This window comes from Nerophis ophidion, linkage group LG18, assembly GCF_033978795.1.
Source record: "Nerophis ophidion isolate RoL-2023_Sa linkage group LG18, RoL_Noph_v1.0, whole genome shotgun sequence".
Taxonomy (NCBI): Eukaryota; Metazoa; Chordata; class Actinopteri; order Syngnathiformes; family Syngnathidae; genus Nerophis; species Nerophis ophidion.
In genome coordinates, this window is record NC_084628.1 from 37,649,112 (window position 1) to 37,675,462 (window position 26,351).

The window sequence follows — 26,351 nt, forward strand, 5'->3', positions numbered from 1 at the left end:
CTCATCAAAAACTTATATGGAACATCCCACAGGTGTGCAGGCTAATTGGGAACAGTTTGGTGCCATGATTGGGTATAAAAGCAGCTTCCATGAAATGCTAAGTAATTCACAAACAAGGATGGGGCGAGGGACACCAATTTGTAAGCAAATTCAGGAACAGTTTTAGAACACATTTTTCAACGAGCTATTGCAAGGAATTTAGGGATTTTACCATCTACGGTCCGTAAAATCCTCAAAACGTTCAGAGAATCTGGAGAAATCACTGCACGTAAGCGATGATATTACGAACCTTTGATCCCTCAGGCGGTACTGCATCAAAAACCGACATCAGTGTGTAAAGGATATCACCACATGGCTCAGGGACACTTCATAAAACCACTGTCAGTAACTACAGTTGGTCGCTACATCTGTAAGTGCAAGTTAAAGCTCAACTACGCAAAGCCAAACCCATTCATCAACAATATCCTGAAACACCGCCGGCTTGGCTGGGCCCGAGCTCACCTAAGATGGACTGATGCAAAGTCGAAACGTGTTCTGTGGTCTGACGAGTCCACATTTCAAATTATATTTAGAAACAGAGGAACGTGGTGTCCTCCAGAACAAAGAGGAAAATAACCATTTGGATTGTTATAGGTGAAAAGTTCAAAAGCCAGCATGTGTGATGGTATGGGGGTGTATTAGTGCCCAAGGCATGGGTAACTTACACATCTTTGAAGGCACTATTAATGCTGAAAGGTCCAATACGGGTTTTGGAACAGCATATGTGGTCATCCAAGCAACTTTATCATGGACGCCCCTTCTTATTTCAGCAAGACAAGTGTTACAACTGCGTGGCTTCGTAAAAAAAAAGAGTGCGGGTACTTTCCTGGCCCGCCTGCAGTCCAGACCTGTCCCCCATCGAAAATGTGTGGCGCATTATGAAGCGTAAAATACGACAGCGGAGACCCCGGACTGTTGAACGACTGAAGCTCTACATAAAACAAGAATGGGAAAGAATTCCACTTTCAAAGCTTCAACAATTAGTTTCCTCAGTTCCCAAACGTTTATTGAGTGTTGTTAAAAGAAAAGGTGATGTAACACAGTGGTGAACATGACCTTTCCCAACTACTTTGGCACGTGTTGCAGCCATGAAATTCTAAGTTAATTTTTATTCGCAAAAAAAAAAAAAAGTTTATCAGTTTGAACATCAAATATGTTGTCTTTGTAGTGCATTCAACTGAATAAGGGTTGAAAATGATTTGCAAATCATTGTATTCCATTTATATTTACATCTAACACAATTTTCGGGGTTTGTACAAAACCCAAACCAGTGACGTTGGCACATGTAAATGTAAATAAAAATAGAATACAATGATTTGCAAATCCTTTTCAACTAATATTCAATGGAATAGACTGCAAAGACAAGATATTTCATGTTCCAACTGAGAAACTGTTGTTATTTTATTTTATTTTTTCAAATAATTATTAACTTAGCTTGGATGACAACATATGCTGCTTCAAAACCTGTATGTACATTTCAGCATTAATGGTGCCTTCACAGATGTGTAAGTTACCCATGTCTTGGGCACTAATGCACCCCCATACCATCACACATGCTGCCTTTTCCACTCTGCGCCAGATGGTTCTTTTCCTCTTCGTTTCAGAAGACACAACATCCACAGTTTCTGAAAATAATTTGAAATGTGGACTCGTCAGACCATGCCACGGAGCACTTTTCCACTTTGCATCAGTCCATCTTAGAGGAGCTCGGGCCCAGCAAAGCCGGCTGCGTTTCTGGGTGTTGTTGAAAAATATTTGTGGCTTTGCATAGTATAGTTTTACCTTGCACTTACAGACGTAGCGACACACTGTAGTTACTGACAGTGGTTTTCTGAAGTGTTCCTGAGCCCGTGTGGTGATATCCTTTACACTATTGAGTCTCAGACAGGCGGCCCGCAAGTTTTTTATGAATGGCACTTGACAGCATTGTGTGCGGAGCTGAAGGAATCTTCTGGGGGGGGGGGGAATGCGTGCAAAACTTTTCAAGTTTCATGTTTAAAAAAGGTTTCAAGGTTCTAGTGGACCTCCGAAATAGGGCTATTCCAGGCTAGGTCCCACCTTCCCAGCAAAGGTGGGTAGTAACGCGCTACATTTACTCCGTTACATCTACTTGAGTAACTTTTGGGATAAATGGTACTTCTAAGAGTAGTTTTTATGCAACATACTTTTACTTTTACTTGAGTATATTTATAGAGAAGAAACACTACTTTTACTCCGCTCCATTTATCTGCAATCAGGTCGCTACTCGCTACTTTTTTTTTTAATCGATCTGTTAATGTTTGTTTTGTTTGTTTTGTTTTTGTCAGACACGCATTCAAAGTAGGAACTACGCATGCCTGCGTTTCACCAATCAAATGCAGTCACTGGTGACGTTGGACCAATCAAACAGAGCCAGGCGGTCACATGACCGTCACACGTAGAACCCGACATGTTGAAAAACTTATTGGGGTGTTACCATTTAGTGGTCAACTGTACTGTACGGAATATGTACTGTACTGTAAAAGTTTCAATCAATCAACCAATCAATTAAAAGTGTAAAGGAAAAAAGACACTTTTTATTTCAACCGTACTTCCCGTCAAAAGCCTAAAGACTGATCGCACAGTTCCTGTCTTCACAATAAAAGTGCCGCTCCATCGCGCCTGCGCTAACAAAATAAGAGTCTCCGAAAGCCAGCGCAAACAAACCAGCAAGCTTCGGAGTTTGCCGCCAATGTATTTCTTGTAAAGTGTATAAAAACGAATATGGAAGCTGGACAAATAAAATGCCAAAAACCAACGACTTTCATGATGTATTAGACAGGAAGGAGGAACTTTTTTTCTCCTCCATTTGAAAACCGGGACGTTATCAGCACTATACTGTCTGATTCCAATCAATGCAAGTCATCAGAATCAGGTAATACACCAACTTATATTCTTGTCTTCATGAAAGATAGGAATCTATATGTTAAACATGCATGTATATTCATTAAAACACCTTTAACATGTCAACAAAAACGGCAAAATAAATAAATATAAATTATTTACTGTATATATAAAGGTATGTGTATATATATATATATGATATGTGTGTATGTGTATGTATATATGAGGTAGATCACCTCGACTTGGTCATTTATTAAGTAATTGATTAACGTTGAAAAACGTATTGGGGTGTTACCATTTAGTGGTCAATTGTACAGAATATGTACTGTACTGTGCAATCAAATAATACAAGTTTCAATCAATCAATCAATCAATGAATGCCTACTGAGCCTATGGTGCTGTTAAGTTATTGTGGCTCAATTTGCCTTAATTTTTTTCAATTTTAATGTATTATTATTTAATATATAATATTGTTTTAGTTGCTTAAGAGATATTCCTGGCTCTGAATTTGCTCATTGCTATTTTTATGTTTTTGTGCATTATTTGTTGCCGTAATCAGGTTACTCATCAGTTACTCAGTACTTGAGTAACATACTTTTTACTTTTACTCAAGTAAATATTTGGGTGACTACTCCTTACTTTTACTTGAGTAATAAATCTCTAAAGTAACAGTACTCTTACTTGAGTACAATTTCTGGCTACTCTACCCACCTCTGCTTCCAATTCAGGGAGTCGGCGGCATTGTTAGCTGTCAAACGCGGCCGACAGACACCGTGAGAGACGCTTGTGAACACGGAGGCAAACCGCAGCGACATGAGGGCCACGCAGGAGGCAGATATCCACACAAACACCGCAATCATCGCGGTTCCACGGCACCAATAAGGACGAATAAACATTTATACCACTGGAAGTAAATAAAGATTACCTTACAGGTGGAGGCACACCTCGGCGAGGCGTTTATTCCGCGAGATCTATGCGAAATGACATGCAATTTGGCAGCGCTGACATCTGTGATGGGAAAAATGAGGGTTTATCGGAGGACCTCTGCGGAGGAGGCGATGTTGCACGGTTATTTATGCACAGCGGCGCACCTCCGGAGTTGCCTGACTTTGAAAAAAAGGTAGATTGGAAGCGGCAGAAAAGAGCCCTTGAGGGAATATGATGTCTCTGTAAATGTCCGGTAGGTTCATTATTTAACCCTTGTGTCTTTCCGGGTCTGAAAAGAAAACATGATGGATAGATACTTTCTGTATGTATTTATTGTCATTGCACAAGTACAAACCCCGTTTCCATATGAGCTGGGAAATTGTGTTAGATGTAAATATAGACAGAATACAATGATTTGCAAATAAATTTCAACCCATATTCAGTTGAATATGCTACAAAGACAACATATGTGATGTTCAAACTGATAAACATTTTTTTTTTGTGCAAATCATTAACTTTAGAATTTGATGCCAGCAACACGGGACAAAGAAATTGGGAAAAGTGGCAATAAATACTGATAAAGTTGAGGAATGCTCATCAAACACTTATTTGGAACATCCCACAGGTGTGCAGGCTAATTGGGAACAGGTGGGTGCCATGATTGGGTATAAGAACAGCTTCCCAAAAAAATGCTCAGTTTTTCACAAGAAAGAATGGGGCGAGGTACACCCCTTTGTCCACAACTGCGTGAGCAAATAGTCAAACAGTTTAAGAACAACGTTTCTCAAAGTGCAATTGCAAGACATTTAGGGATTTCAACATCTACGGTCCATAATAACATCAAAAGGTTCAGAGAATCTTGAGAAATCACTCCACGTAAGCCGCATGGCCGGAAACCAAGATCGAATGACCATGACCTTCGATCCCTCAGACGGCACTGTATCAAAAACCGACATCAATCTCTAAAGGATATCACCACATGGGCTAAGGAACACTTCAGAAAACCACTGTCACTAAATAAAGTTTGTCGCTACATCTCTAAGTGCGGGTTAAAGCTCTACTATGCAAAGCGAAAGCCATTTATCAACAACATCCAGAAACGCCACCGGCTTCTCTAACCCCGAGATCATCGAAGATGGACTGATGCAAAGTGGAAAAGTGTTCTGTGGTCTGACGAGTCCACATTTCACATCGTTTTTGAAAATATTCGACATCGTGTCATCCGGACCGAAGGGGAAGCGAACCATCCAGACTGTTATTGACGCAAAGTTCAAAAGCCGGCATCTGTGATGGTATGGCGGTGCATTAGTGCCCAAGACATGGGTAACTTACACATCTGTGAAGGCACTATTAATGCTGAAAGGTACATACAGGTTTTGGAACAACATATGCTGCCATCTAAGCGCCGTCTTTTTCATGGACGCCCCTGCTTATTTCAGCAAGACAATGCCAAGCCACATTCAGCATGTGTTACAACAGCGTGGCTTCGTAAAAAAAAGAGCGCGGGTACTTTCCTGGCCCGCCTGCAGTCCAGACCTGTCTCCCATCAAAAATGCCTGGCGCATTATGAAACGTAAAATACAACAGCTGAGATCCCGGACTGTTGAACGACCGGAATTCTACATAAAACAAGAATGGGAAAGAATTCCACTTTCAAAGCTTCAACAATTAATTTGCTCGGTTCCCAAACGTTTATTGAGTGTTGTTAAAAGAAAAGGTGATGTAACAAAGTGGTGAACATGCCCTTTCCCAACTACTTTGGCACGTGTTGCAGCCATTAAATTCTAAGTTAATGATTATTTGCAAAAAAAAAAAATAAAGTTTTTGTGTTTAAACATCAAATATCTTGTCTTTGCCGTGCATTCAGTTGAATATGGGTTGAAAATTATTTGCAAATCATTGTATTCCATTTATATTTACATCTAACCCAATGTCCCAACTCATATGGAAACGGGGTTTGTACAACGTAACTTTGTTTTCAGCACAAACCCCATTCAAGATGAGACAAACAAGCAGTGTACAGGGTTACAGAACAGGAACGCTGATGGGTCGCCACGAAGCGCCCCGTAAAATATGGGAGAAAAAGGTAAAACGCTGGGGAAGGATGAGTAAAAAAATACAATCCAAAAAAAAACCTCCATAGCAAAGCACATATACATATTATAACGTACATCTTGAGATATCTAGCAACAGAGGGAAGGGAGTTCGGGGTCATGGTGGTAGGCCGCAGCTCTCAAGCCCTGACCGTCCTTTCATCACCCCTATGGGATTTGCGTCGAGGGCATTGATTTGGGAGGATACAATTTATTATTTAATTGCCTGGAGGTGTTTATTTTAGTGCGGTTTTGAAGGATGATAGAGTGAAGTGAAATGAATTATATTTATATAGCGCTTTTCTCAAGTGACTCAAAGCGCTTTACATAGTGACACCCAATATCTAAGTTACATTTAATCCAGTGTGGGTGGCACTTGGAGCAGGTGGGTAAAGTGTCTTTCCCAAGGATACAACGGCAGTAACTAGGATGGCACAAGCGGGAATCGAACCTGCAACCCTCAAGTTGCTGGCACGGCCACTCTACCAACCGAGCTCTGCCGCCCCAGAGATGCACTTTCTTTTACACCTATTGGGAGTGCGTTCCATATTGATGTGGCGTAGAAGGAGAATGGTGTTCGGGTCTGTGGGACCCGTTTTCATTTTTTATTAAAAGAAAAATGATACAATTAATAAATTTTTCAAACTGAGACTCACTGAATTTGGGCTCTTTTTCCTTTTTCTGTGAAGAACATACATCAGAATACATATATAATGACCACATATCATACAGCCCCCCCTACACATTTCTATTACATATAAGATGTCCTGTTCCACTGGGCCGGGGCTAATAGAAGTGTGGAAATTGATGAGCAATTCGGACCGAGAAAGCGAAAATTTCCCCATCAATTTGAGCGAGGATGAAAAATTTGTGGATGAGGATAGTGAGAGTAAAGGACTAGAAAAAAAAAGGCGATTGCAGTGGGAGCGATTCAGATGTTATTAGACACATTTACTAGGATAATTCTGGAAAATCCCATATCTGCTTATTGTGTTGCTAGTGTTTTAGTGAGATTAAATAGTACCTGAAAGTCGGAGGGGTGTGGCCACGGGTGTGTTGACCGCCAGAGTCTCTGAGGGAAGTCACGCAGCTGCAGCAGGACAGAAACTCCGCTGATGTCTCCGGTAAGAGCCGACTTATTACCACAGTTTTCTCACCGAAAACTGCCGGTTGACATGTGGTCGGGATCCATGTTCGCTTGACCGCTCTGTTCCATAGTAAAGCTTCACCTTTGGGAATTTTAAACAAGGAAACACCGGCTGTGTTTGTGTGGCTAAAGGCTAAAAGCTTCCCACCTCCATCTTTCTACTTTGACTTCTCCATTATTAATTGAACAAATTGCAAAAGATTCAGCAACACAGATGTCCAGAATACTGTGCAATTGTTTGATTAAAGCAGACTACTTATAGCTTGGATCGGGCTGGAAAAAAATGTCCGCTTCAACCCGAGAGGTCAAACGCAAGCGTCATCATACGCGTCGTCATACCGCGACGTTTTCAACACGACACTTCGCGGGAAATTTAAAATTGCAATTCAGTAAACCAAAAAGGCCGTATTGGCATGTGTTGCAATGTTAATATTTCATCATTGATATATAAACTATCAGACTGCATGGTCGGTAGTAGTGGGTTTCAGTAGGTCTTTAAGTTCATGTTACAAGCTGTTATATATAAATATATATAAACCATCGGTTACAGTACGTTAATTTTAAATCTTACTTGTGAAAAGTAATCCCCCCCAATTATTATTTTCAACAGTCCGCTCATTTGAGCAGGAAAAGGCTGAACCACATCTTTGCTTCTTACCTGTCAACTGTCAGTTTTGGCTCCTCGTCACCACTTCAAGATGGCGGCCCAATTTCTCGCGTCATTTGTTTGGGCACTTCCGGGTTAACGATGTCAGTTCAGGTCGGTGAGACAATTGAGAAGTGGACGAGTTGTTTTGGTAGCTCTTACAAGCCTCGGAAGAGATATAAGTCTGTAAGTAAACTGTTTAACTTGTTTGTATAACTCAATATTAAGGTGGAAAGTGGTTCAATTTGTTAGTAAGATGTTTCGTGAAAAAACGATTTGCGGGCAATGTTTTGATGGAAGTTTTCGAGGACTTAAAATGGCTGCCAGTTGTGTGTTTCCACTATCGAAATAGTTTGAACACTCAGAAGTATATGTTTGATGATAGTGCTGTATGTTTGTGAGAAACTAATTGTAATACAGTTCAAACAAAATGTATAGTCCAATGAATAACTTTACTGAGAGATTTGAGCGGGATTCAAGCGCATGACGAGCACTTTTACGGCTAACCGGAAACATAGCAACCAGGCTAGCAACGCACCTCCTTTACGGCAGCTGTCGCAACGTTCTTAAAACAACCGCATCACATACATATATAGCCCATCATCCATCCATTTCCTACCGCTTATTCCCTTTCGGGGTCGCGGGGGCGCTGGCGCCTATCTCAGCTACAATCGGGCGGAAGGCGGGGTACACCCTGGACAAGTCGCCATCTCATCGCAGGGCCAACACAGATAGACAGACAACATTCACACTCACATTCACACACTAGGGCCAATTTAGTGTTGCCAATCAACCTATATACATATATAGCATATCCATCCATTTACTACCGCTTGTCCCTTTATGGGTTGCGGGGGGTCGCTGGAGTCTATCTCAGCTGCGTTTTGGGCGGAAGGCAGTGTACACCCTGGACAAGTCGCCACCTCATCGCAGGGCCAACATAGAAAGACAACATGCACACTCACATTCACACACTAGTACAGTGGTTCTCAAATGGGGGTACGCGAAGGTATGCCAAGGGGTACGTGAGATTTTTTTTTAAATATCCTAAAAATAGCCACAATTCAAAAATCCTTCATAAATATATTTATTGAATAATACTTCAACAAAATATGAATGTAAGTTCATAAACTGTGGAAAGAAATGCAACAATGCGATATTCAGTGTTGACAGCTAGATTTTTTTGTCGACATCTTCCATAAATATTGATGTTAAAGATTTCTTTTTTTGTGGAGAAATGTTTAGAGTAAAGTTGATTTACACCAGATGGATCTCTATTACAATCCCCAAAGAGGGCACTTTAAGTTGATGATAACTTCTATGTGTAGAAGTCTTTATTTATAATTGAATCACTTGTTTATTTTTCAACAAGTTTTTAGTTATTTTTATATGTTTTTGTTCCAAATAGTTCAAGAAAGACCACCCAGGGGCGGCATGGCGTAGTGGGTAGAGCGGCCGTGCCAGAAACCTGAGGGTTTCAGGTTCGCTTCCCACCTATTGACATCCAAATCGCTGCCGTTGTGTCCTTGGGCAGGACATTTCACCCTTGCCCCCGGTGCCGTTCACACTGGTGAATGAATGAATGAATGATTGTTGGTGGTCGGAGCGTGCAAACTGGCAGCCACGCTTCCGTCAGTCTACCCCAGGGCAGCTGTGGCTACAGATGTAGCTTATCACCACCAGGTATGAATGAATGTTGAGTCCCACTTCTCTGTGAGCGCTTTGAGTATATAACAATAGAAAAGCGTGATATAAATCTAATCCATTATTATTATTATTATTATTACTTTATCCCATAGGTGTCAAACTCTGGCCCGCCATGTAATTTCATTTGGCCCTTGAGGCAATATCAAATTAACATTAGAGCTGGCCCGCCGGTGTAATAGACAGCATTCACCGATTTCCCGGTAGACTCTCGAATTTCAGTGCCCCTCCCGTAAATCTCCCGGTGCAACCATTCTCCCGAATTCCACCCGGACAACAATATTGGGGGTGTGCCTTAAAGGCACTGCCTTTAGCGTCCCCTACGACCTGTCGTCAAGTCTGTTTTTCCTCCTCACAAACAGCGTGCCGGCCCAGTCACGTAATATATGTGGCTTCTACTCACATGTAAGTAATTGCAAGGCATACTTGATCAACAGCATACAGGTCACACTGAGGTTGGCCATATAAACAACTTTAACACTGTTACACAGTGTGAACCCACACCAAACAAGAATGACCAACACATTTCGGGAGAACATCCGCACCGTAACACATCATAAACACAACAGAACAAATACCCAGAATCCTTTGCATCCATGACTCACCCTGGCTATATTATACACCCCCGCGCCTTCAAGCCTGCCCACCTCAACCGACGCACGGGGGGACGACGACAGGGGTTTGGTGCTGGCGGGTTGTATAATATAGCCAGTAATAGTCATGGATGCATGGAATTCTGGGTAATTGTTATGTTGCGTTTATGTTGTGTTACTGTTAACACAACATAAACACAACAGAACAAATACCCAGAAGCCCTTGCAGCACTAACTCTTCCGGACCGCTACAATATACACCCCCTCCCCGCTACCAACAAACCCCGCCCTCCTAACCCCACCCACCTGAGTCCCGACATGAACTGAGCAGTAAAAAGGCCTGAATGGTTTATTTATTCATTATTTTATTTTCAAATGTATTAGCCTCTGGAAAAAGTTAATGTTAATATTTACCTCAGAAGGCTACAAATACAAAAGAGGCATTCCATTTTTATTTAAATTTGATTTGATGTACTATTGATATTTTTTAATTATTATCATTATTATTTTTAACTCAATTTTGCATGTCACTATCAAGTTATATAAGCCTTGCTTGTTCAATATTCAATGAAAAACTTGTTTGGGTCCCTATTAAAAGATTCATTTGTTCAACCTCGGCCCGCGGCTTTGTTCAGTTTTAAATTTTGGCCCACTCTGTATTTGAGTTTGACACCCCTTCTCTATCCCAATAAACATCTGTTCAGTATTTTAACATAAAACTAACCACTAGGCCACTTAGTAGGTTGGTGTGTGTATATAAGGACTGCAAAATGGCACCTATTAGCAGACATTATCTGCCGTTTTGTTTGGCAATGTTATGCAAAACTAACTTATCTTACCTTCTGGTACCTGATGATGAGTATTTGGGATCTGCATAAGTCCTAAAAGTTTGTGCGCGTCCGCCATTGTAGTCGGTAAGGTTTTTCTATTTTTCTCAATCTCCTTGTCACGGGACATTCATCCTCCGCTGTTGCCATTTTTAATACAAAGTAGTGTAAAGTTCTTACTTATATCTGTCAGTACACTTGCCATGAAAGTGCTAAAACATACCGGTGTAGTGAGTTTACATTTTTCACCCAAGGAACTTTAGTTATTAGAGCAGGGGTAGGGAACCTATGGCTCTCGAGCCAGATGTGGCTCTTTTGATGACCGCATCTGGCTCTCAGATAAATCTTAGCTGGTGTTGTTTAACACGATAAGTAATGAATAATTCCGCTGGTAATCACAGTGTTAAAAATAACGTTAAAAATAACATTAAAAATATAAAACATTCTCATGCATTTTAATCCATCCGTCTGTTTCTATCGCACCTGTTCAAGAAGTCGTATTAATGATCAAAAGTATTTTTTTTAAAATTGGTTACCTTCAGAATAACAATGTTATTAAAAAGAACAAGAGATGCACGCATTTAGTTGTTGTAATCAAGGAAAGTCCAAATAAAAGAGGAGGTGTAGAATTCCCTTGTCAGAGCGTGGGACGACACTGTACAAGGGTACAGGTCTACCCATTTCTCCTCATTGAGCTAAAGTGAATCCTGTCTTTGTTTAATTCCTTGCTTCTTGTCTGTTTAATAGATGTCATAAGTGTTTGAACCTGACAGTTGTATTCAGTGTTAAAAACATATATTTTAAAATATTTGGCTTTCATGGCTCTCTCATCCAAAAAGGTTCCCAACCCCTGTATTAGAGAGTTACAGTTGGACGGTTTTTCACGGGACACATTTCCGGTTGATGAGGAGATGCTGCTCTGTTATTGATTGAAGTAAGGTCTGAATATCATTAAAACATAACAAGGAGAAGACGCTGTCGAAGGTGGGCTACGTAAATAAGACCGCCCACAAAACGGCGCATCCTGAATAGACTGTCAGAAAGCGACTTGAAGAGGATGTGTAAAACTTCATCCATGCAACATTTTGACCAAAGAACCACCATTACATGTTATGTAGACCCCAAGGAAGTCTTTAACATTTTAGACAAAAATCATAATTTAACCCCTTTAATGCGCATTTTGTATGAAAATAGACCTGACTAGACCCAATCATCTGCAGTGCGCATTGTAATCCGATGGTCCGGAAAATACAGTATATTGTCTATATTTCTCACAATTATTATTAGTCATATATATATATTTTTTTGGCTCGAATAGAATAATTGGTGCTTATGGCTGTCACTCACCCTGTCTCGCCCACACGTACGCGCAGGTAGTGCGCGCACACATACAAAGGCATTCTAAGAGAAGCAACAAACAATTTGCAATGTTGTTGTTATGACATAAAATACATTCAATGACAGCTAAAACTAGTTACCCTAAAAACGATATCATTACCTAATACCCAGTGCGGTATGCATGTGTTGCGTACTTTCCGAGCTCCTTCAGTACGGCCCAGAAGACGGCGGGATGTAAGGCTTAGAATGCACTGGAAAGTTAGCGACCTGTAGGAATCTGTGTAAATGTTGTAAACAGCCCCTTCAATGTGATAACTTGACACTACTAATTCAATTTTAGTACAGCATTTGTTTTATTACGTCTGTAAAGCCTGAGAGCATGAAGGTTAGAGGTATTGTTTGTATTTGTTTACAATGTCGTTACTCTCTTTGCTACTTAATACCTTGCATACTATAAATAACCAAAATAAATTCAGCTTAGGAGTCGCTCTATTCTGCCTATAAAGCACTTAAAAGACATCTTAACACCTCTATTAAGGGTTTTATATACACTGTATTGCCAAAAGTATTTGGCCACCCATCCGAATGACCAGGATGCAGTGGTGTAAAGCACGTCGCCACTGGACTCTAGAGCAGTAGACGCCTTCTCTGGCCTGATGAATCACGCTTTTCCATCTGGCAATCTGATGGACGAGTCTGGGTTTGCAGGTTGCCAGTAGAACGGTACATTTCAGAATGCATTGTGCCGAGTGTCAAATTTGGTGTAGGAGGAATGATGGTGTGGGGTTGTTTTTCAGGAGTTGGGCTTGGCCCCTTATTTCTAGTGAACGGAACTTTGAATGCTCCAGGACACCAAAACATTTTGGACAATTCAATGCTCTGAACTTGACTGGCCTGCACAGAGTCCTGACCTGAACCCGATAAAACAGACTGAGAGAGAATGAAAGGTGGCCAAATACTTTTGGCAATATCGTGTATATCGAGATTTAGATCAAATATCGAAATTAAGCACGTGCAACACAGTGGTAGAGGGGTTAGTGTATGTGCCTCACAATACGAAGGTCCTGACGAGTCCTGGGTTCAATCCCGGGCTCGGGATCTTTCTGTGTGGAGTTTGGATGTTCTTTCCGTGACTGCGTGGGTCCCCTCCGGGTACTCCGGCTTCCTCCCACCTCCAAAAAAAAACATGCACCTGGGGATAGGTTGATTGGCAACACTAAATTGCTGTGTGAATGTGAGTGTGATTGATGTCTGTCTATCTGTGTTGGCCCCGCCTTCCGCCCGAATGCAGCTGAGATAGGCTCCAGCACCCACACCGCCCCTCGCGACCCCAAAAGGGACAGGCGGTAGAAAATGGATGGATGGATGGATGGATGGAGTTTAAGCGCAAATATATCAAGATAAACTTTTTCTATCAAATCGCCCCGGTCCTGCTGTCAACCATCACACAAGCAGCTGGAAGGATGCCACGCCCGCCTTTTTTTCCGTCGTATGTGTGCAAACATGATTCCATCCGTCCTTGACGTTTTCCACTTTATCACAAGTCAATTATGGTGAGGGGTTGTTTTTCAGGAGTTGGGCTTAGCCGCTCAGTTCCAGTGAAAGAAACTTACAATGATACCAAAACATTTTGGACAATCCCAACCTTGTGGGAACAGTTTGGAGCAGGCCATGTCCTCTTCCAACATGATTGTGCACCAGTGCACAAAGCAAGGTCCATAAAGACATGGATGACAGAGTCTGGTGTGGATTAACTTGACTGGCCTGCACAGAGTCCTGACCTGAACCTGATAAAACACCTTTGGGGTGAATTAGATTGGAGGCTGAGAGCCAGGCCTTCGCCACCAACCTCACCAATGTGCTTTTGGAAGAATGGTGAAAAATTCCTTTAAACACACTCCGCAACCTTGTGGACAGCCTTCCCAGAACCGTTGAAGGTGTAATAGCTGCAAAAGGTGGACCCACATAATATTGAACCCTGTGGTTTAGGAATGGGATGGCACTTGAAGTTCATATGTGAGTCAAGGCAGGTGGCCAAACACTTTTGGCAATATAGTGTACATGCTGTAAGTATATATGTATTGTAGTATTGGGCTAATGTATAATATTTAGTATTTATGTAGTTTGATGATTTATATAAATACAAAGTTACTGCTGTGATGTTCGTATATTCCCATTTAGATGAAGACTGAGTCATAATCCTTGCAAGGAAAAAAGGGGGCACGTTCTCGCCATTTACGGGTCTAATATTAATGTCAAAGTTGCCCAACTTGTCAGATTATGTCCTCATCCTTCTACTATCCAGGTAAGAGGCATTATTTATGATCTAGAATAAAGAAGCAGCTCACCAGCTGATGATATTAATAAAACAGCACGAGCCAGTTAGCGCTCTGTTATCAAGACGCTGCTGTTTCGTCGGCGCTCATAATATATAGATAGATAGATAGATAGTACTTTATTGATTCCTTCAGGAGAGTTCCTTCAGGAAAATTAAAATTCCAACATCGGTGTACAGAGTTGAGATCAATTTCAAAAGTAAAAAGTAAATATTGGGGTTTTAAATGGAAACAAAATAGAAAAATATTACAATAAAAATAATAAAAAGCAACAATGGGAATAAAAATATAACAGTAAAATAAAAATATAACAAGAGAAATTAGGCAGTAGTAGTAGTAATGACATAATCACTAATATTTGATTAGTATTCAGGTCAGAAAATGTAAATGGAGTATTGTAAAGCAGTGGTCCCCAACCACCGGGCCACGGCGAGGCCCGATTGGTACCGGGCCGCAGAAGAATTTTTTATTAATTTTTCTAAAAAAAAAAAATATATATATATATATTTTTTTATTAAATCAACATAAAAAACACAATATACACTTACAATTAGTGCACCAACCACAAAAACCTCCCTTTTTCATGACAAAAACGTCCCTTTTTCATGACAAAGAAAAAAAAAAAAGGATTCCCCCCCCACCCGGGCCGCGGGACAAATTATTAAGCGTTGACCGGTCCGCGGATACAAAAAGGTTGGGGACCACTGTTGTAAAGCATGAGAGCATGAAGTTTGGAGGTTATTGTTTGTATTTGTTAACAATGTCGTTGCTCTCTTTGCTATCTAATAGTAATAACCATCACCTTGCTTAATATAAATCAGTGTTTTTCAAAGTTTTTTGAGCCAAGGCACATTTTTTGCGTAGAAAAAATGCGGAGACACGCCACCAGCAGAAATCATTAAACAAAACTCAGTTGACAGTAAAAAAAAGTCGTTCTCGTAATTGTTGGATGGTCCTGAGTAGTCTGGGGTTCAATCCCGAGCTCGAGATCTTTCTGTGTGGAGTTTGCATGTTCTCCCCGTGAATGCGTGGGTTCCCTCCACGTACTCCGGCTTCCTCCCACTTCCAAAGACATGCACCTGGGGATAGGTTGATTGGTAACACTAAATGGTCCCTAGTGTGTGAATGTTGTCTGTCTATCTGTGTTGGCCCTGTGATGAGGTGGCGACTTGCCCCCCGCGACCCCAAAGGGAATTAGCGGTAGAAATGGATGGACTTTAAAGCAGAACCAAGCATGCATCACTATAGCTCTTGTCTCAAAGTAAGTGTACTGTCACCACCTGTAACATCACACCCTGACTTAGTTGGACTTTTTTGCTGTTTTCCTGTGTGTATTGTTTTACATCTTGTCTTGCGCTCCTATTTTGGTAGCTTTTTCTCTTTTTTTGGTATTTTCCTGTAGCATCCCGCCATCAGTGTGTGGATTTGTGTGTGAATGGGTGAATGTGGAAATACTGTCAAAGCGCTTTGGGCTCCTTAAAAAGGGGTAGAAAAGAGCTATACAAGTACAACCATTTACCATTTTAGCAGTTTCATGTCCTCCTTTGAGCGATATTTCCCGCATCGACTTTGTTTTAGCAATCAAGAATAATTCAGTTGTTTTTATACTTCTTTGTGTGGACATAGTTGATTGTCATGCAATGTTCGGATGTACATTGTGAACGGCGTCTTTGCTCCACAGTAAGTCTTTGCTGTCGTCCAGCATTCAGTTTTTGTTTACTTTCTAGCCGGTTCAGTTGGGTTTTGATCTGCATAGCCTTCTCTAAGCTTCAATGACTTTTCTTAGAGGCACTCACCTTGTGTTTATTTTTGGTTCAAGCATTAGACACCTTTTTACCTGCACACTGCCTCCCGCTGTTTCCCACATCTACAATGCAATTACACGGTTACTCTGCCGAGCTCAAGACAGCACAAACACAACAACAACACATAATTTGCAGACTATAATTACTGTTTTGAAAAAAATATTTTTAACCCAAATAGATGAAATTAGATAACCTCCCACAGCACACCAGACTGATATAAATAACCCAAATAAATACATATAAAAACACCAAAATAATCCAGAAAGGGTTCATTTAGTATTATTAAGAGTACGGCAACCACCACTTTGTATAGCATAGAAAGTATTCATGCGCAGTCCTAGGCCATTACTTTTATATGTATTTTTCCAATATGTGCACCTATTGTATGACCATTGCGTCTTTTAATACCACCTGATGCATGTAGGCAGTTTTGAAAATAAAGGTCTTAAGGCTTGACTTAAAAATAGGAAGCATCTTTGCTGATTTAGTGCACTGCTTGGCTCCTCTTTCCAAACCGTGTTGTTTATTTGGTGTCTCCAAATCTCCACCGGGGGTCTCAGGAGGGGACGAGCCTCTCTCCCTAACAGGTGCTGTGACTCTCCAAGTTACACGAGTGCCATTGTTCCCCTTTTGAGTCCTCCGAAGTGCTCTCAAATTATATCTGGGGATGGGATTTCGTGTTGACGCTGCCCTGAGACCTTGAGTAATGATCACGATAATAACTGCAAAGCCTGACGGGAATGACAAAACACCCCTCGGTTTCAAAAGCCGCGGCGCGTGGAGTTCGTTATCTCTGCGGATGCAGAGAGAACCTGATAAAGGAGGCGGGTCAAAACATCAAATGGAGCCCCGCTGATCAGATCAGCCAAAGATGTTTATGCAAAAGAGCGCCACGGGATGAAAAATGGCCAACCGTGTTCGAATTCAGAGTATGGAAATTAATATACAGTACAAAATCTCAGATTATTTTCAGTTGGATGGATGCTTAACTGTGATATAAAGTTGTTAATGTGCCTTGAGCTTCTATTTAAATGCAAACTCCATTTCAGGGAAAACGGCATATATTTTACAATCTTCAAAAGTGCCAAATAATTTAGTCTCACTAAATTATTTGTGTGACTAAAATAACCTCATGATTTGGGAAACCAATTTTTCTATTCATATAAATGTATTTTTTCAACAAATCAACATACCGTATTTTCCGGACTATAAGGCGCACTTAGTCAATTTTTTTTCTCAAAGCTTGACCGTGCGCCTTATAACCCAGTGCGCCTAATCTACAGAATAATTGTGGTTTTGCTTACCGACCTCTGCGCTCTTTTATTAGGTACGTGGCGAAATGATGAGTGTGATCAGTTGATGGCAGTCACGCATAAGAGATACGTGTGGACTGCATGGTGACTCAAGTAAACAACATCAACATTTTATATGTTCCATTAAAAATATAGAACATTACACACGGCGCTCAAAAATCTATATGTTGACTCTATGGCACACTTAAAATCCTTTTATTTTCTCAAAACTCGACAGTGCGCCTAATGTACGGAATAATTTCAGTTGCGCTTACCGACCTCAAAGCTACCGTATCTAATTTGGTACATGGTGAAATGATATGTGTCACACATAAGAGGTATATTTAGATTGCAATATGATGTCAGTCACACATAAGAGATACGTGTAGACTGCAATTACGACTCAAGTAAACAAAACAATCATTTTATATGTTCCATTGAAAATATAAAACATTACACAAGGTGGTCAACAATCTATGTTTTATGTTGACTATATGGCACACTTACAATCCTTTCATTTTCTCAAAACTCGACAGAGCGCCTTATAACCCGGTGCGCCTAATGTACCGAATAATTTTGGTTGTGCTTACCGACCTTGGAGCTACTGTATTTTATTTGGCACATTGTGAAATAATATGTGTCACACATCAGAGATACGTTTAGACTGCAATACGACACAAGTAAAAAACACCAACATTTCATATGTTCCATAAAAAATATAGAACATTACACACGGCGCTCAAAAATCTATATGTTGACTATATGGCACACTTAAAATCCTTTTATTTTCTCCAAACTCGACAGTGCGCCTAATGTACGGAATAATTTCAGTTGCGCTTACCGACCTCGAAGCTACCGTATCTAATTTGGTACTTGGTGAAATGATATGTGTCACACATAAGAGGTATATTTAGATTGCAATATGATGTCAGTCACACATAAGAGATACGTGTAGACTGCAATTACGACTCAAGTAAACAAAACAATCATTTTATATGTTCCATTGAAAATATAAAACATTACACAAGGTGGTCAACAATCTATGTTTTATGTTGACTATATGGCACACTTACAATCCTTTCATTTCCTCAAAACTCGACAGAGTGCCTTATAACCCGGTGCGCCTAATGTACCGAATAATTTTGGTTGTGCTTACCGACCTTGGAGCTACTGTATTTTATTTGGCACATGGTGAAATAATGTGTGTCACACATCAGAGATACGTTTAGACTGCAATACGACACAGGTAAAAAACACCAACATTTCATATGTTCCATAAAAAATATAGAACATTACACACGGCGCTCAAAAATCTATATGTTGACTATGCGGGACACTTAAATCCTTTAATTTTCTCAAAACTCGACAGTGCGACTTATAACCCGGTGCGCCTAATGTACGGAATCATTATGGTTTTGCTTACCGACCTCGGAGCTCTTTTCTTTGCTACATGGTAAAATGATAAGTGTGACCAGTAGATGGCAGTCACACATAAGAGATACGTGTAGACTGCATGGTGACTCGAGTAAACACCAACAGTTTATATGTTTCATTGAAAATATAGACCAATACACACGGCGCTCAAAAATCTAGGTTATATGTTGACTGTATGGCACACTTAAAATCCTTTCATTTTCTCAGAACTCGACAGAGCGCCTAATGTGGGGAATAATTTCAGTTGTGTTTACCGACCTAGAAGCTACTGTATTTTATTTGTTACATGGTGAAATTGCTTTCGGTCCCCTAGAGGGGGGGGATTGCCCACATCTGAGGTCCTCTCCAAGGTTTCTCATAGTCAGCATTGTCACTGGCGTCCCACTGGATGTGAATTCTCCCTGCCCACTGGGTGTGAGTTTTCCTTGCCCTTTTGTGGGTTCTTCCGAGGATTTTGTAGTCGTAATGATTTGTGCAGTCCTTTGAGACATTTGTGATTTGGGGCTATATAAATAAACATTGATTGATTGATTGAAATTACATGTGTCGCACATACGAGATACGTTTAGACTGCAATATGATGTGAATCGCACATAAGAGATAGGTGTAGACTGCAATATGACTCAAGTAAACAACACCAACTTTTTAAATGTTCAATTGAAAATATAGAACATTACACACCCATCCATTCATCCATCCATTTTCTAACGCTTATTCCCTTTTGGGGTCGCGGGGGGCGCTGGCGCCTATCTCAGCTACAATCGGGCGGAAGGCAGTGTACACCCTGGACAAGTCGCCACCTCATCGCAGGGCCAACACAGATAGACAGACAACTGGCGCCTATCTCATCTACAATTGGGTGGAAGTCAGTGTACACCCTGGACAAGTCAGGGGGGCGCTGGCGCCTATCTCAGCTACAATCGGGCAGAAGGCAGTGTACACCCTGGACAAGTCGCCACCTCATCGCAGGGCCAACATAGATAAACAGACAACATTCACACACTAGGGCACAACGCTCAAAAATCTATATGTTGACTATATGGCGCACTTAAAATCTTTTATTTTTCTCAAAACTCAACAGTGCCGGAAGTACTGAACATTTTCGGTTGTGCTTAACGACCTCGGGGCTATTTTATTTTATTTGGTACGTAGTGAAATGATGTGTCACACATAAGAGATACGTTTAAACTGTAATACCACTCGAATAAATAACAGCAACATTATATATGTCCCTCTGAAAATATAGTACATTACACAAGGTGCTCAAAAATCTGTTACATGTTGACAAATGGCACACTTACAATTATTTTATTTTCTCAAAACTCGTCAGTGCGCCTTATAACCCGGAATAATTTTGGTTGTGCTTACCGACCTTGAAGCTACTATATTTTCTTTGGTACATGGTGAAATAATGTGTTGCACATAAGAGATACGTTGACTGAAATACGACTCAAGTAAACCAGTGGTCCCCAACCACCGGTACGCGGACCGATTGGTACCGGGCCGTGCAAGAAATAAAAAATATATAAAAAAATAAAAATTCAAACATTTAAAAAAATATATTAAATCAACATTAAAAACACAATATATCCATTATATTATAATGGGCTGGGCGATATGTACGATATATCGCAGGTTTGTCTCTGTGTTATATAGAAAATGACTATATCGTAATATTCGATTATATGTTCTCACACCGTTGCTTTAAGCTGCGTGCATTACATTACTGGCCTGTCTCACTCCTTCTCGTCTGTCCTTCTCACAGAGACGTAAAATAAGCCCGCCCTCTTTATTAGAGCCTGCAGCCCGTTTCTTGACCCTGCCATGGTCTGTGCGCCATCAGAGCAAAAGCCCACACAGTTTTCCCATTTAAGGTCGTGTTCTTTGAGGAAACCGTCCATTATCTTGGACAGCTCATCAGCACTGGCTCTATTTTTTTTTTGTATTTGCAAAACAGCAAATCCTCGCACAGTGACTCGCCATTCACAAAGCGGACGTATCACGTATGCGATGAACAGGCAGTCTTTATTGCTGTCAGTAGCTTCGTCCACTTGTAAAGCAAAACGACTTTCTTTTCATTTGTCTACGAGTTGTTCCTCAAGATCACTTGCAATGTCGCATATACATCTCGCAACTGTGTCGTTTGACAGTGATTTAGAGTGTGTATAGAAAATGGGGTTGTAAAAAAAAAATCTAAGAATATAAAAAAAAAAAATTAAAGTTACATTTCCTCCCATTTCTCGCGCCCCACCTGTCATGTCTCTATTCCCCACCAGTGGGGCCCGCCCCACACTTTGAGAAACGCTGGCCTAAACATAACGAGATATTAATAAAAGGCCATATCGCCCAGCCCTACTTCACCACAAACACCTTTCTCATGTCTCTGATTGGCTGAAATGATCTTTCCCCGTTGCTGTAAACACTTTTTTAAATGGACCGTCGTCCTGTAAAATGTTATAACCCGAACTACTTGAATGCACGTAGCTTTCATTTCTGTAAAGTGTTTTGGAAAAGGGGGTTTGATGCATCCATCCATGACGAGGAGCAGCAGGCTGCTTAAGAGTTGCCGGCTTGTTAGCAGTCCTCATGAGCGCTGCTCACACAGACTGCGAAGCTATACTTTATAAATCCGCTGGTATGAATCATTTTGAAGCCCACTTTTCTCTGACTCAATTAAGGAGAGAGCCTATAAAACTATCCCCCTTACCCCCCCTTCCTCTCCTCTCTCATTTTCTCCTCCACTTTGTCTTCCTGCCGCATATCAGGGATTTTTTTTTCCCCGTCACATTTGTGTGTTCCCTCACTCATAGTCTGGTGTGTGTGTCCCACAGCCCTAAAGGACAGTCGGTTCCAGCTGGTTAATTTCTCGGACAACGAACTGCGGGTGTCTCTGTCCAACGTGTCACTCTCCGACGAGGGACGCTACGTCTGCCAGCTCTACACCGACCCACCTCAGGAGGCCTACGCAGACATCACCGTCCTAGGTATGCACTCTCTCTATCCCAAATATTTGGACCCGGGGGGGCCACATTGAGAGAAAAACATGTTTTTGGAGGGCCTATGAGTGTATAAACTATATGTACACATTTAGCTGTAAAAACCTGCTGTACAGTATGTGCTGGAGTGCCTTTTTTTCAGGGACACTAATACCAAAAGTCACCATGTCCGATAGAAGTCTAAAAAAGTTATGACAAACCACGCTACAAAAACTAAATAGCATTTTAGAGTTTTTTACTAAATGGGACACCCAAAATATACCAGAAAATAAAGAGAGTGGGATTTACACTATTACCTATGAACAACAAAACACTGAATATTAACAACACATGAACGTCGCTCCTCTTTTATGTGGGATTTACAATATTAACTTTGGCCAATAAAACATTGAATATAAACATCATATTGACACCACTCCTCTTATGTGGGATTCACAATATTAACTAGGACCAATAAAACACTGAATATTAACATGTAGTCACTCCTCTTTTATGTGGCATTTACAATATTAACTATGACTAATAAAACACTGAATATTACCAACATATGAACAACGCTCCTCTGTTATGTGGGATTTACAATATTAACTATGACTAATAAAACACTGAATAATAACAACATATGGACATCACTCCTCTTTTACGTGGGATTTACAATATTATTCTATGACCAATAAAACACTGAATATTAACAACATATTGACACCACTCTTATCTGGCATTTACAATATTAACTATGACCAATAAAACACTGAATATTAACATGTAGTCGCTCCTCTTTTATGAGGGATTTACAATATTAACTATGACTAATAAAACACTGAATATTAACAACATATGGACATCACTCGTCTTTTACGTGGGATTTACAATATTATTGTATGACCAATAAAACACTGAATATTAACAACATATTGACACCACTCTTATGTGGGATTCATAATATTAACTATGACCAATAAAACACTGAATATTAACATGTAGTCGCTCCTCTTTTATGTGGCATTTACAATATTAACTATGACCAATAAAACACTGAATATTAACATGTAGTCGCTCCTCTTTTATGTGGGATTTACAATATTAACTATGACTAATAAAACACTGAATATTACCAACATACGAACAACGCTCCTCTGTTATGTGGGATTTACAATATTAACTATGACTAATAAAACACTGAATATTAACAACATATGGACATCACTCCTCTTTTACGTGGGATTTACAATATTATTGTATGACCAATAAAACACTGAATATTAACAACATATTTACACCACTCTTATGTGGGATTCACAATATTAATTATGACCAATAAAACACTGAATATTAACATGTAGTCGCTCCTCTTTTATGTGGCATTTACAATATTAACTATGACCAATAAAACACTGAATATTAACATGTAGTCGCTCCTCTGTTATGTGGGATTTACAATTTTACAGTTTTTTACTGAATGGGACACCCAAAATGTACATGAAAATAAAGAAAGTGGGATTTACACTAACTATGACCAATAAAACACTGAATATTAACAACATATGAACATCGATCCTCTTTTATGTGGGATTTACAATATTAACTATGACCAATAAAACATTGAATATTAACATCATATGAACATCGCTCCTGTTTTACATGGTATTTACAATATTAAGTATGACTAATAAAACACTGAATATTAACAACATATGGACATCGCTCCTCTTTTATGTGGGATTTACAATTTTACAGTTTTTTACTGAATGGGGCACCCAAAATGTACATGAAAATAAAGAAAGTGGGATTTACACTAACTATGAACAATAAAACACTGAATATTAACATGTAGTCGCTCCTCTTTTATGTGGGATTTACAATATTAACTATGAACAATATTAACAACATATGAACGTCGCTCCTCTTTTACTTCTCAGACCAGCGTCTCAATAGTTGTGTATATTTTACAATCAAGCAAAACACAACAGAAATGTAACAATGCCTTTTTAGAGAAAAAAAAGTGTCGGGGGGGCCAAGGTGTATGTGTGTATAAATGATATATACACATTTAGCTGTAAAAACCTGCTGTACAGTATGTGTGTTTGGGTACCTTTTTTTCACGGACACTAATACCAAAAGTCACAATGTCCGAAAGAGTTCTAAAAAAGTTATGATAGACCACCTCCAAAAACAGGATGGGATTTTACAGTTTTTTACTGAATGGGACACCCAAAATGTACATTAAAATATAGTGTGGGATTTACAATATTAACTATGACCAATAAAACACTAAATATTAACAACATATGAACGTTGCTCCTCTTTTATGTAGGATTTACAATATGAACAATGAACAATAAAATACTGAATATTAACAACATATGAACATTGCTCTTCTTTTACGTGGGATTTACAATATTAACTATGACCAATAAAACACTAAATATTAACAACATATGGACATCGCTCCTTTTTTACATGGGATTTGCAATATTAACTATGACCAATAAAACACTGAATATTAACAACAAATGAACATCGCTCTTCTTATGTGGGATTCACAATATTAACCTTAACTAATAAAACACTGAATATTAACAACATATGAACATCGCTCCTCTTTTACGTGGGATTTACAATATTAACTATGAAGAATAAAACACTGAATATTAACAACATATGAACATTGTTCCTCTCTTATGTGGGATTTACAATATTAACTATGACCAATAAAACACTGAATATTAAAAACATGAACATCGCTCCTCTTTTATGTGGGATTTACAATATTAACTTTCACCAATATAACACTGAATATTAACATATTAACGTTGCTCCTCTTATGTGGGATTCACAATATTAACCTTAACCAATAAAACACTGAATATTAACAACATATGAACATCGCTCCTCTTTTACGTGGGATTTACAATATTAACTATGACCAATAAAACACTGAATATTAAAAACATGAACATCGCTCCTCTTTTATGTGGGATTTACAATATTAACTTTCACCAATAGAACACTGAATATTAACAACATATTAACGTCGCTCCTCTTATGTGGGATTCATGATATTAACTATGACCAATAAAACACTGAATATTACTAACATATGAATGTCGCTCCTCTTTTACTTCTCAGACCAGCTCCTCGATAGTTGCGTATCTTTTACAATGAAGCAAAACACAACAAACATTTAACAAAACAGCCAAATTTGAATGCAAATTGTACTAAACACCTACAATAAACACATAAAAATCTGCTTCCGCATATGTTTCTGACACAATATTAACTATGAACGATAAAACACTGAATATTAACAACATAAGAACATCGCTCCTCTTTGACTTCTCAGACCAGCTCCTCCAGAGACATATTTTTCAATCAAGCAAAAGAACAAAAATGCAATAAACAGCAAAATATGAATGCAAAGAGGAATAAACACCTACAATATGATTTAGTATCACTTTTATGCAGAAATTTGTTGTAAAAAGTAGCTTACACGTCTGTTTTGTGACACATGCGTTTGGGTTGACTGCTCTGGAAAAAAAACCCCGCCCACTCTGCTTTCTTCCTGGTCTGAGCTGCTGTGACATAGATTACCGTAATAACTCAACTATTGAAATACTTCCTCTAGTTCAAGACTTACAGTCATTTAAAAACATCACCGCACATCATAATGGCGGCTACAGTTTTGATGTTAAAGGTCTAATAAAATGTAAGATGTCCAGTTGGCCGGATTGAAAGTCTCAATGGGCCACGTGTGGCCCGCGGGCCGTAACCCCTCCTCTCACACGTATCCTGCTGCATTACGGCTGGCGAATATGAATACGCAGTCATCTTTGATCCTGTTATCTGTAGCACCAGAAACAAAAAACGTCAGCCAATTAGGCGTCCTCAGTGCTCGGCAGCCCGACGGAAAAGGAGCAGATGCTGAATCGGATGGCGTCGTCCGCGTCGGTTCTGGCAGCTGTGTTGACTCTGTGAATCCTCCTGAATGTTGACTTGGCTGGTCCAAAACTGTTCCCCTTTGAGAGTCAGCTGTGCCTCCGCGCCGATGCTTTGCAGTAAAATGACTCTAGTTAGGCTTTATGATACACGCCGACATCCCGGGAGGGACTGAAAGGCATTAAAAGCCCTTTAAAGTAATTACTTTACTTGTACAATCGAGGCCTCAGTCGCTGCAGTTCTATCCCGAACTTAGGTCTGTATTGAAGAGTCCTTGGAATGAACTCCCCCGCTGACATTTGGCTTTCAAGTGACTAGAGTTCAGCCCGATGACTAATTCGTGCAATAAAGGAAAAGTATCCCGCTTTCCAAGCAT

At 39.9% G+C, this 26,351-nt stretch overlaps 1 protein-coding gene across 3 annotated transcripts in view; it reads left to right on the top strand.

Moving 5' to 3' along the window:
* cadm1b (cell adhesion molecule 1b) overlaps positions 1 to 26,351 on the top strand; it is a 687,646-nt gene that overhangs the window by 459,848 nt on the left and 201,447 nt on the right. For all 3 annotated transcript variants that reach the window (XM_061878075.1, XM_061878076.1, XM_061878077.1), the window contains one exon: positions 21,875 to 22,027. In XM_061878075.1, the coding sequence (XP_061734059.1) occupies positions 21,875 to 22,027 (153 nt within the window). The remainder of the gene's footprint in view (positions 1 to 21,874; positions 22,028 to 26,351) is intronic.